The sequence below is a fragment of the Arachis ipaensis genome, chromosome B5, assembly GCF_059453495.1.
Source record: "Arachis ipaensis isolate K30076 ecotype BB chromosome B5, ASM5945349v1, whole genome shotgun sequence".
In the NCBI taxonomy this organism is placed as follows: domain Eukaryota; kingdom Viridiplantae; phylum Streptophyta; class Magnoliopsida; order Fabales; family Fabaceae; genus Arachis; species Arachis ipaensis.
This window is the reverse complement of record NC_142440.1, coordinates 45,111,114-45,123,535: the sequence shown is the minus strand read 5'-3', so window position 1 is coordinate 45,123,535 and position 12,422 is coordinate 45,111,114. Positions and strand designations below refer to the sequence as shown.

The 12,422-nt window shown below is 38.1% G+C and overlaps 1 protein-coding gene and 1 non-coding gene across 2 annotated transcripts; one reads left to right on the top strand and one right to left on the bottom strand.

Annotated features, from left to right (window-relative positions):
* Window positions 1–619: 619 nt before the first annotated feature.
* LOC110272005 (uncharacterized) lies at window positions 620–2,067 on the bottom strand. Its single transcript, XM_021123756.1, has 2 exons — window positions 1,599–2,067; window positions 620–1,365 (listed from the first exon to the last, which is right to left on the bottom strand). Exons 1-2 carry the CDS (start codon window positions 2,065–2,067, stop codon window positions 620–622), a joined length of 1,215 nt encoding a protein of 404 aa, XP_020979415.1.
* Window positions 2,068–10,116: 8,049 nt separating this feature from the next.
* LOC148564043 (small nucleolar RNA R71) lies at window positions 10,117–10,224 on the top strand. The gene has a single exon (XR_015885374.1). It is a non-coding gene; the product is annotated as a small nucleolar RNA R71 (small nucleolar RNA).
* The last annotated feature ends 2,198 nt before the right edge of the window (window positions 10,225–12,422 follow it).

The following is a 12,422-nucleotide window of genomic DNA, read 5'->3' as shown; positions in this document are numbered from 1 at the left end:
CCCTGACGGCCACAGCCTCCGCCCACTTGGTGAAACTTTTTGTTGCAACTAGAATCCATTTCTTTCCCATTGATGGGGGGTTGATCGGTCCCACAAAATCTACCGCCCATGTATGAAATGGGTATGGTGTTTTGAGGCTATTCTTCTGCACGCTTGGCGCATGTATCAAGTTTGCGTGCTTTTGGCATTGCGGACACCTCTTGGCCCAGTTGATTGCATCTTCCTTCATTTTTGGCCAATAATAGCCGATCCGGATTAGTTCATACCACAACGACCTTCCTCCTTGGTGTCTTCCACATACTCCTTGATGGACTTCTTCCAAGACTTTATCTTTTTCTTCATCTTAAACGTATTTCAGCATCTCCCCGGTAAAACTCTTTTTGAACAACTTACCTTCCTACAAGAAGTAGCGTTCTGATTTCTTCTTCAATCTCTCAACTTCTATTTTTTCTGAAGGCAATACTCCAGCATCGAGGTACTCTATGATTGGTTGTTGCCAATTGTGAACATTACATATCTGCGTACTTTCTCTTGTTTCTTAACAAGCCTGGCAGGAAGCTTGTAATTCATCACAATGAGACTTCATTTTCGGCCAATAAATACCCCACCTTTGGAGCCTTCAGTACAAACTGGGGCCCTCTTCTCCGCAAGTGGCTCCATTCAGTTGTTCTGCTTTTTCTTTCCCTTCCTCTTCTCCTACACATTTCATGAGGAGTCCATCATTGTTTTTTCTGAACATTTGCCCATTGAGGAGGCAAAATCCTCTTATTTCTTTGGTGATATTGAGCGTTCTGAGCTGTTCATGTATAGGCGTTCGCCAATCATTGGTTTTTTCTCCCACGGACATCCTTTCTTCTCTGGCAGAACTTTCAGCTACCCGATGTTCCAAAGCATGTTGTCCATTTTGAATAGTGACTCTACTCCCTAATGTTGCTAAAGCATCCGCATGCTTGTTTTCTATTCGGGATACATGCTCAAATGAGATCTTATCAAATACCTTCACCATGCGCCACACTTGTTCTCTACATAAGGCCAGACTTCTTTCCTTCGTGTCGTACCTTCCTAGGATCTGTTGTATTATTAGGTTGGAGTCTCCTTTGACATGGAGTTTCTTGATACTAACTTCTTGATCCATCTTTAGACCGAGCATTAGCGCTTCATATTCTGCCTCATTGTTGGTGCAAGAGAAATCCAATTGAAACATGAAGGACAGATTTCTTCCATGGGAGTCTGTAAGGACGACTCCTGCCCCTCCTTGAGGGTTCGAGGGTGTTCCATCAAACATGAGGGTCCATGTTTCCTCTTTATTGCAAGCATAAACAACCTCTATTGTTTCCGGAATCTGATCCGGCAACTCTTCAATCGCTGCTTTTTCAGGACATATTCACAAGAGGTCAGACAAAGCTTGGCTCTTAGTGGTGGTAGGTGTCACCAATTTTACATCATATTCGCTTATTAGGAGTGCCCAATGACTCATTCTTCCAGACAACATTGGCTTTTCGATTAAAAATCTGAGACCTTCATTTTTTATATGACTTCTACTTGGTGTGCTTGAAAGTAGTGTCGGTATCTTTGTGAGATGTACACCAGAGTGAGACAATGTTTCTCTGGTGAGGAGTATCTTTGTTCTGGCCCTTTCATGGCTCTGCTAACATAAGCAATGGGTTTCTCTTTGCCTTCACTTTCTTGTGCAATTAACCCACTAACTGTTTCTTCTCCTATGGCTAAGTATACCTTCAATGGTGCACCAGGTTGAGGGGAAGTCATGGTGTGAGTGGATGTGAGAACGTCCTTGATCTTGTCCATTATAGCTTGGTGGTGTTGTTCCCACTTAAAAGTGTTCTTCTCTTTCAACAAAGGTCTTAAGGGTCCTAAGAGCTCCCCTAATGCTGGTACGAACCTTCGAATGTACCCCAGCTTGCCTATTAACTTCTGAAGTCCCTTGATGTCTTTCGGAGGTTCCATGTCTTGGATAGCTTTAATCTTATCCTCGTCAGCTGAAATGCCTCCTTTGTGGACACTGAATCCCAAGAACTTTCTAGATGACACCCCAACGGCACATTTCATGGGTTCATCTTGAGTCTATACTTTCTGCATCTAGTGAACACAGCTCTGAGGTATTCTGTGTGTTGCTTCCCGGATGTTGACTTGACAACCAAATCGTCTACATAGTCTTCCACAAAGTCATGCATTATGTCGTGGAATATAGAAGTCATGGCTCTTTGGTAGGTTGCTCCAGCATTCTTTAGGCCAAAAGGCATGACAGTATAGTAAAAATTATCTACGGGTGTTTGAAATGCTGTCTTTTCTTCATCTCCCAGAGCCATTCTAATTTGGTTGTACCCGCTAAATCCATCCATGAAGGAGAACCATTCAAATCTGGCTGTAGCATCTACCATTCTATCAACATCTGGCAGAGGAAAATCATCCTTAAGGCAAGCTTTGTTTAAATCTCTAAAATCCATGTAGCACCGGATCTGCCCATTCTTCTTTTTCACTGGTACTATGTTGGCTAACCAAGAGGGGTGTTGTATTGGTTTGACGAATTTGGCTACGAGTAACTTTTCGATTTCTTTCTTTACTTGAGCTTCTATTTCGTTGGAGAATTTTCTAGGAGCTTGCTTGACAGGAGTTGCTCCTTTCCTCACAGCTAAATTGTGGGTTACCAGGTTTGGGTCTAACCTCAGCATTTCATCATAGTTCCAAGCGAACACATCTCTGAACTCTCTGTTAATAGCGCTATCAAATCCCTTTTCTCCTTCTCCCCTAGAGCTTTGCACACGAACAAAGGCCTCGGGTGTTCTTCAGTCCCTAAATCGATTTCTTCTAATTCTTCCTCCTTCTACTTTGATTCATCTTGGAATTGGAGAGGGGCATTTCCTATGTTTCTTTGCAGATGTTCTTTCTCTTGTATACTTACGATGTCTGGGCCAGGGGAGTTCTAGTAATTTTCCTCCGCTGGACCCCCGAGTTCCTATATGATACATGGTGCACGAAATTGTGATCCCTGGTAATGGCTCCAAAAACTTGGTGCTCTAATCTTAACTTATAATTTGTCACAACTTCGATACAACTAACCAGCAAGTGCACTGGGTCGTCCAAGTAATAAAACCTTACGTAAGTAAGGGTCGATCCCACGGAGATTGTCGGCTTGAAGCAAGCTATGGTCACCTTGTAAATCTCAGTCAGGCGGATTCAAATGGTTTTATGAATTGATAAGTAAAAGATAAATAAAATATAACTAAGATAGAGATACTTATGAAATTCATTGGTGAGAATTTTAGATAAGCGTATGGAGATACTTTCGTTCCTCCTGAACCTCTGCTTTCCTGCTGTCTTCATCCAATCATTCCTACTCCTTTCCATGGCAAGCTTTATGTAGGGCATCACCGTTGTCAATGGCTACATCCCATCCTCTCTGTGAAAAAGGTCCAAATGCTCTGTCACGGCACGGCTAATCATCTGTCGGTTCTCGATCATACTGGAATAGGATCCATTGATCCTTTTGCGTCTGTCACTACGCCCAGCACTCGCGAGTTTGAAGCTCGTCACAGCCATCCCTTCCCAGATCCTACTCGGAATACCACAGACAAGGTTTTAGACTTTCCGAATCTCAGGAATGGCCATCCATGGGTTCTAACTTATACCACAAAGACACTAATAACTCGGACTCGGTCCCCTGTATTAGATATCCAAGAGATATCCATTCAATCTAAGGTAGAACGGAAGTGGTTGTTAGGCACGCGTTCATAAGTTTAGAATAATGATGACTGTCACGATCATCACATCCATCATATTGAAGTGCGAATGAATATCTTAGAAGCGGAATAAGTTGAATTGAATAGAAAAACAGTAGTACTTTGCATTAATCTTTGAGGAACAGCAGAGCTCCACACCTTAATCTATGATGTGTAGAAACTCTACCGTTGAAAAATACATAAGTGATGAAGGTCCAGGCACGGCCGAGAGGCCAGCCCCCAAACGTGATATAAAGATGAAACTAAAGATGAAAACTCAATAGTAAAAAGTGCTATTTATACTAAACTAGTTACTAGGGTTTACAGAATTGAGTAAATGATGTAGAAATCCACTTCCGGGGCCCACTTGGTGTGTGCTTGGGCTGAGCTTGAAGTTTACACGTGGAGAGGTCATTCTTGGAGTTGAACGCCAGTTTGTAACGTGTTTCTGGCGTTGAACTCCACTTTGTAACTTGTTCCTGGCGCTGAACGCCAGACTGCAACATGGAACTGGCGTTCAACGCCAGTTTGCGTCGTCTAAACTCAGGCAAAGTATGGACTATTATATATTTCTGGAAAGCCCTGGATGTCTACTTTCCAACGCAATTAGAAGCGCGCCATTTGGAGTTCTGTAGCTCCAGAAAATCCACTTTGAGTGCAGGGAGGTCAGAATCCAACAGCATCTGCAGTCCTTCTTTAACCTCTGAATCTGATTTTTGCTCAGGTCCCTCAATTTTAGCCAGAAAATACCTAAAATCACAGAAAAATACACAAACTCATAGTAAAGTCCAGAAATGTAAATTTTAATTAAAAACTAATAAAAATAGACTAAAAACTAATTAAATAATACTGAAAACTATGTAAAAATAATGCCAAAAAGCGTATAAAAGAACATAGTTCCAACAAAGGGAACCCACGGACCATATTCTTCCCCAATCTGAGTTTTGCTTACATCTCGAATGAATTCGAGGACATATTCAAAGAAATTCTGACCAAAAGTGGGAATGATTTGCGGATTTCTAACAACTAAAATGGCTAAAACCAATAAGATAGCAATTACGACCCAAGAAGTTATAAGTACTTGGGCTTTTTAGGCTTTCACAGTTTTGGTTTGTATATTCATAATGATACCATGAGCGCTTTAGGGCGCCCCCAAGATAATATACCAATATTGGGGCTCATTACTTCAATCGAGATAATGAAAAATCATTTCGTCTTTTTAGTTGGAACTTTAGGGGGTTCTCTAAAAAAGATAGCAAAAAAAATTATTCCTAAAGTCGAGACTAAGAGGAATATATAAACCAATGCTTCCATAGATTTCATCCTGGTTTACAATCCTCCTAGCCATTATCCTACTGCAATAATTCTTGCTAAGAAGAATGCCCATGTTGTGGCAATTCCACCCAGAAGGTAATGGGTTACTCCTACAGCACGTCCCTGTACAATACTCAAGGCTCTAGGCTGAGTAGCAGGAGCAACTTTTAATTTATTATGAGCCCAAACGATGGATTCAATAAGTTCTTGCCAATAACCACGCCCGCTGAATAGAAACATTAAACTAAAAGCCCATACAAAATGGGCTGGGCATGCGAGTTTTATATAGCCCATTTGATATCTACGTATCCGAGAATCAACAAATTCTACCCCACATTGTTCGCAAAATTTTTGGTTGTCTTTTTTTTTCTCTCCGATCACTCGATAATTTCCACAAGCACAAATTCCACTTTTTACAGGTCCAAAAATTCTTTCGCAAAATAATCCATCTTTTTCAGGCTTATTAGTTTTGTAATGAAAGAACAAAAATCGAAAGCTCTGATTCAAAATTCTCTGGATTCAGCCCCACGTGAGGAATTGCCAAACCATTTAACCCTTCATCCATTCCAATATAAAGGATTAGTAAATCAAATAATAGATAGTCAATGGGTTGGTTTGAAAATCAACGAATTGCTGGTTGTAGAATATTATTCTCGTCAGAATAGTTATAGAACAGATATCGAAATGAAATAGATAGAATAAAAGAATATTTTAATAAAAAATAGAAGATAATAAAAAACAGAGGTTTGCGATGATTTTTCAATCTTTTATACTGGATAATCTAGTATACTTATGCATGAAGATAATGAATTCGGTCGTTGTGGTCGGACTCTTCTTTAGAGGAGGCGGAAATCATAAAATCTTTTAATAATTTGCAATCAATTCATTCCATTTTTTCCTTTTTCGAGGATAAATTTACATATTTAAAATTTTTCCGAACTATGCGTAAGTAGCGACGTAATTTCATAGAGTCATTCGGTCTGAATGCTACATGAAGAACATAAGCCAGATGAAGGAACAGGAAGACCTAGGATGTAGACGATCATAACATGAGTGATTCGGCGGATTTGGATTCCTATATATCCACTCATGCGGTACTTCATTGTGTGATATATTTAAGATCCATCTGTATAGATATCATACAAACTTAAATTGTTGCTTGTCCCCAAGTAACTGAAAATCAAATAGGATAAAAAGAAGAGAATATACTATAAATTCCAAAATATCAATGAAACTTAGCTCTAATCAAATGAGCGGGACTTGTAGCTTTTTGCCTCTTGAATAGTTTTGGCATCTCGCTTTATCCATTGAGGTTCAGAATGATTGGCATCTATAGGAACTCAGAGTTCAGATAGTGTTATTGACTCTCCTAGATTAGCATGTTGATTCTTGAACACAGCTACTTTATGAGTCTTGGCCGTGACCCTAAGCACTTTGTTTTTCAGTATTACCACCGGATACATAAATGCCACAGACACATAACTGGGTGAACCTTTTCAGATTATGACTTAGCTTTGCTAAAGTCCCCAATTAGAGGTGTCCAGGGTTCTTAAGCACGCTCTTCTTTTGCTTTGGACCTTGACTTTAACCGCTCAGTCTCAATTTTTCACTTGACACCTTCACGCCACAAGCACATGGTTAGGGACAGCTTGGTTTAGCCGCTTAGGCAGGATTTTATTCCTTTAGGCCCTCCTATCCACTGATGCTCAAAGCCTTGGATCCTTTTTATTACCGTTGCCTTTTGGTTTTAAGGGTTACTGGCTTTTTGCTCTTGCCTCTTGGTTTAAAGAGCTTTTGGCTTTTTCTGCTTGCTTTTTCTTCTTTTTTTTTCTTTCTATTTTTTTTTTGCCATTTTTTTTTTCTGCAAGCTTTTGTATTCACTGCTTTTTCTTGCTTCAAGAATCAATTTTATGACTTTTCAGATTATCAAATAACATTTCTCCTTATCATCATTCTTTCAAGAGCCAACATATTTAACATTCTTAAACAACAACTTCAAAAGACATATGCACTGTTCAAGCATTCATTCAGAAAACAAAAAGTGTTGCCACCACATCAAAATAATTAAACTAGTTTCAAGGATGAATTTGAAATCATGTACTTCTTGTTCTTTTGTTTTTAAAACATTTTTCATTCAAGAGAGGTGATGGATTCATATTCACTACTTTAAGGCATAGACACTTAAATACTAATGATCATGTAATAAGACACAAACATAAATAAACATAAAGCTCAAAAATCGAAAAACAGTAAATTTAAGAACAAGGAATGAGTCCACCTTAGTGATGGTGGCGTTTTCTTCTTGAGGAACCAATGATGTCCTTGAGCTCTTCTATGTCTCTTCCTTGTCTTTGTTGCTCCTCCCTCATAGCTCTTTGATCTTTTCTAATTTCATGGAGGATGATGGAGTGCTATTGGTGCTCCTATCCTTAGTTGCTCCCAATAATTGTGTGGAGGAAAATGTATCCCCTGAGGTATCTCAGGGATCTCTTGATTTGCAGTCAAATGTTCTACCACTGAGCTATAGACCCTTGAGATGAATCTCTCCATCTCCTATGACTCAGAGGTGGAAGCTTTTGTCTTCCCTTTCCTCTTTCTAGAGGTTTCTCTGGCCTTAGGTGCCATCAATGGTTATGGAAAAACAAAAAAAGCTATGCTTTTACCACACCAAACTTAGAATGTTGCTCGCCCTCGAGCAAAAGAAGAAAGAATAGTAGAAGAAAAAGAAGATATGGAGGAGATGGAGGGATGTGTGTATTCGGCTATATGGGTGGGATTGGGTGGGAAAAGAGATTTTGAGTTTTGAAGGTAGGTGGGGTGTATGGATGTGAGTGGTGAAGAGGTAATGGGGAAGAGAGATTGAGGTGATTGGTGAAGTGTTCTTGGGAAAGGGTGATATAGGATTATGAGGAGGAAAGGTGAGTGGAGGTATGTGGGGATCCTATGGGGTCCACAGATCCTGAGGTGTCAAGGATTTACATCCCTGCACTAATTAGGCATGTAAAATGCCTTTGCATGCATTTCTGGCGTTTAAACGCCGAAGTGATGCTTGTTCTGGGCGTTCAACGCCCATGTGCAGCATATTTCTGGCGTTGAACGCCAGCTCCATGCTTGTTTCTGGCGTTCAGTGCCAGCTCCATGCTCTGTTCTGGTGTTGAACGCCAACCAGATGCTCCTTACTGGCGTTTGAACGCCAATGAGTCCTTCCTCCAGGGTGTGATTTTTCTTCTGTTGTTTTTTATTCTGTTTTTAATTTTTGTATTTATTTTGTGACTTCACATGATCATCAACCTATTAAATCATGACATAACAAAGAGAAACAAAAATAAAATATATTAAATAATATTGGGTTGCCTCCCAACAAGCGCTTCTTTAATGTCAATAGCTTGACAGTGGGCTCTCACTGAACCACACAGGTGATTAGGTCAATTTTATAGATTCCCAACACCAAACTTAGAGTTTGTATGTGGGGATTCAACACCAAACTTAGAGTTTGGCTGAGGCCTCCCAACACCAAACTTAGAGTTTGACTGTGGGGGCTTTAGTTGACTCTGTAGTGAGAGAAGCTTTTCATGCTTCTTCTCCATAGTTACAGAAGGAGATACTTGAGTTTTAAACACAAGGTTGTCCTCATTTAGTTGAAGGACCAACTCTCCTCTTGTCCACATCAATCACAGCTCTTGCTGTGGCTAGGAAGGGTCTTCCAAGGATGATGGATTCATCCTCATCCTTCCCAGTATCCAAGATTATGAAATCAGCAGGGATGTAAAGGCCTTCAACCTTTACTAACATGTCCTCTACTTGTCCATAAGCCTATTTTCTGGAATTGTCTGCCATCTCTAATGAGATTCTAGCAGCTTGTACCTCAAAGATTTCCAGTTTCTCCATTACATAGAGCCTTCTCAAAGGTCATGGTGCCTATGGTACAAGGTATTAGGAACTTTCCAGGATCCTGTTTCTTCTGAGGCAATCTCAGTAGATCCAATGAATTTAGTTCATTGGTGAACAGGGGAGGTTCATCTCCCCAAGTCTCATTACCAAATAAATTGGCATTCAGCTTCATGATTGCACCAAGGAACTTGGCAACTTGCTCTTCAGTAATATCCTCATTCTCTTCAGAAGAGGAATACTCACCAGAGCTCATGAAGGGCGTAAGGAGGTTTAATGGAATCTTTATGGTCTCTAGATGAGCCTCAGATTCTTTTGGTTCCTCAAAGGGAAACTCCTTATTGATCACTGGACATCCCAGGAGGTCTTCCTCACTGGGATTCACGTCCTTCTCCTCTCTTGTGGGTTTGGCCATGATGGTCAATTCAATGGCCTTGCACTCTCCTTTTGGATTTTCTTCTGTATTGCTTGGGAGAGTACTAGGAGGGATTTCAGTGATCCTTTTACTCAGCTGGCCCACTTGTGCTTCCAAATTTCTAATGGATGACCTTATTTCATTCATGAAACTCAGAGTGGCCTTAGATAGATCAGAGACTAAATTTGCTAAGCTAGATGGATTTTGCTCAGAATTCTCTGTCTGTTGCTGAGTGGATGATGGAAAAGGTTTACTATTGTTAAACCTGTTTCTTCCACCATTATTAAAGCCTTGTTGAGGCTTTTGTTGATCCTTCCATGAGAAATTTGGGTGATTTCTCCATGAGGGGTTATAGGTGTTTCCATAAGGTTCACCCATATAATTTACCTCTGCTATTGCAGGGTTCTCAGGATCATAAGCTTCTTCTTCAGAAGATGCCTCTTGAGTACTGTTGGATGCAGCTTGCATTCCATTCAGACTCTGAGAAATCATATTGACTTGCTGAGTCAATATTTTATTCTGAGCCAATATGGCATTCAGAGTATCAATTTCAAGAACTCCCTTCTTCTGAGGCGTCCCATTATTCACAGGATTCCTCTCAGAAGTGTACATGAACTGGTTATTAGCAACCATGTCAATGAGTTCTTGAGCTTCTGCAGGCATTTTCTTTAGGTGAATGGATCCACCTGCAGAAGTATCCAATGACATTTTAGCTAATTCAGACAGACCATCATAGAATATATCCAGGATGGTCCATTCTGAAAGCATGTCAGAAGGACACTTTTTGGTCAGTTCCTTGTATCTCTCCCAAGCTTCATAGAGGGATTCACCTTCTTTCTGTCTGAAGGTTTGAACGTCCACTCTAAGCTTACTAAGCTTTTGAGGAGGAAAGAACTTGGCTAAGAAAGCCTTGACCAGCTTATCCCAAGAGTTCAGGCTATCCTGAGGTTGGGAGTCCAACCATATTCTAGCTCTGTCTCTTACAGCAAACGGGAAAAGCATAAGCCTGTAGACCTCGGGATCAACCCCATTGGTCTTAACAGTATCACAGATTTGCAAGAATTTAGTCAAGAACTGAAAAGGATCTTCAGATGGAAGTCCATGAAACTTGCAGTTTTGTTACATCAGAGAAACTAATTGAGGTTTCAGCTCAAAATTGTTTGCTCCAATGGCAGGAATGGAGATGTTTCTTCCATGTAAATTGGAATTAGGTGCAGTAAAGTCACCAAGCATCCTCCTTGCATTATTGTTGTTAGGTTCGGCTGCCATCTCCTTTTCTTGTTCAAAAATTTCAGTAAGGTTGTCTCTGGATTGTTGTATTTTAGCTTCTCTTAGTTTCCTCTTCAGAGTCCTTTCAGGTTCTGGATCAGCTTCAACAAGAATGTCCTTTTCCTTGTCCCTGCTCATATGAAAGAGAAGAGAACAAGAAAATAAGAGGAATCCTCTATGTTACAGTAAAGAGGTTCCTTATTGTTAGTAGAAGAAGAAAGGGAATAAGAGTGAAGAAGAATGGATAATCCAAACACAAGGGTGAGGATAGGAGCAGAGATATGAGATGAAGAGAAGTGTTAGTAAGTAATTAAATAAATAGCAGAAGATGAGAGAGAGAAATTTTCGAAAATAATTTTTGAAAAGGAGTTGATGATTTTCGAAAATTTAAAAGGAAAATAAAATTAAAATTAAAATTTAAAATAATTAATTAATTAAAAAGAATTTTTGAAAAAAAAGAGGGAGGTATTTTTGAAAATTAGAGAGGGAAGAGTAGTTAGGTGGTTTTCAAAAAAATAGGAAACAAACAAAAAGTCAATTAGTTAGTTGAAAAAGATTTGAAAATCAATTTTGAAAAGATAAGAAGATAAAAAGTTAGAAAAGATATTTTAAAAAGATATGATAGAAAGATATGATTAAAATTAGTTTTGAAAAAGATTTGAATTTTAAAATCAAAATTACTGACTTGACTCACAAGTAATCACAAGATATGATTCTAGAACTTAAAGTTTGAATCTTTCTTAACAAGTAAGTAACAAATTTGAAATTTTTGAATCAAAACATTAATTGTTGATAATATTTTCGAAAATTATGAGATAAAATTAAGAAAAAGTTTTTTGAAAAATATTTTTAAAATTTTCGAAAATAAATAAGAAAAATGAAAAAGATTTAATTTTTGAAAAAGATTTTGAAAAAGATAAGATTTTCAAATTGAAAATTTGATTTGACTCATAAGGAACAACTAGATTTTTAAAAATTTTGAACAAGTCAATCCAAATTTTCGAAATTTATGAGTAAAAAGGGAAATATATTTTTTTGATTTTTGAATTTTTTAATTATGAGAGAGAAAAACATAAAAAATGACTCAATGCATGAAAATTATGAATCAAAATACATGATGCATGCAAGAACACTATGAATGTCAAGATGAACACCAAGAACACTTTGAAGATCATGATGAACATCAAGAACATATTTTTGAAAAATTTTTTATGCAAAGAAAACATGCAGGACACAAAACTTAGAAATCTTTAATGCTTAGGAACTAACAAATTAAAAATGCATATGAAAAACAAGAAATGACACAAAATAAGAAAACATCAAGATCAAATAAGAAGACTTACCAAGAACAACTTGAAGATCATGAAGAACACTATGAATGCATGAATTTTCAAAAAATGCATAATTTTTAGAAAAAATGCAATTGACACCAACTTAAAAATTGACTCAAGACTCAAACAAACAACATAAAATATTTTTTATTTTTATGATTTTATTAATTTTTTTTTTGGATTTTTGTATATTTTTATTTTATTTTTTTTTTTTTGAAAACATATAGGAAAAAGGAAGCAATGAATTCAAAGTCCTCAATCAAGATTCCAGGAATCATACCAGGTTAGTCTAAAGCTTGATGGCCAGCCAAACTTCAGCATACCAATTTGAAACTTTAGAATTCATTCTTAAAAATTTTAAAATAATTTTCGAAAACAAAGGGAAAAAAATTTTTTGAAAGATTTTTGAAGAAAAATTTTTTTTTTTAAAATAAAACAAAAATAAAATTACCTAATCTGAGCAACAAG

What these genes read in the sequence shown, in the direction of transcription:
- LOC110272005 (XM_021123756.1), bottom strand. Translation starts at nt 2,067, where the DNA reads ATGAAATGTGCCGTTGGGGTGTCATCTAGAAAGTTCTTGGGATTCAGT. An exon ending in CTCCTCACCAGAGAAACATT is followed by an intron (nt 1,366 to 1,598) that starts GTCTCACTCTGG and finishes CTGAAAAAGCAG; the next exon opens with CGATTGAAGAGTTGCCGGAT.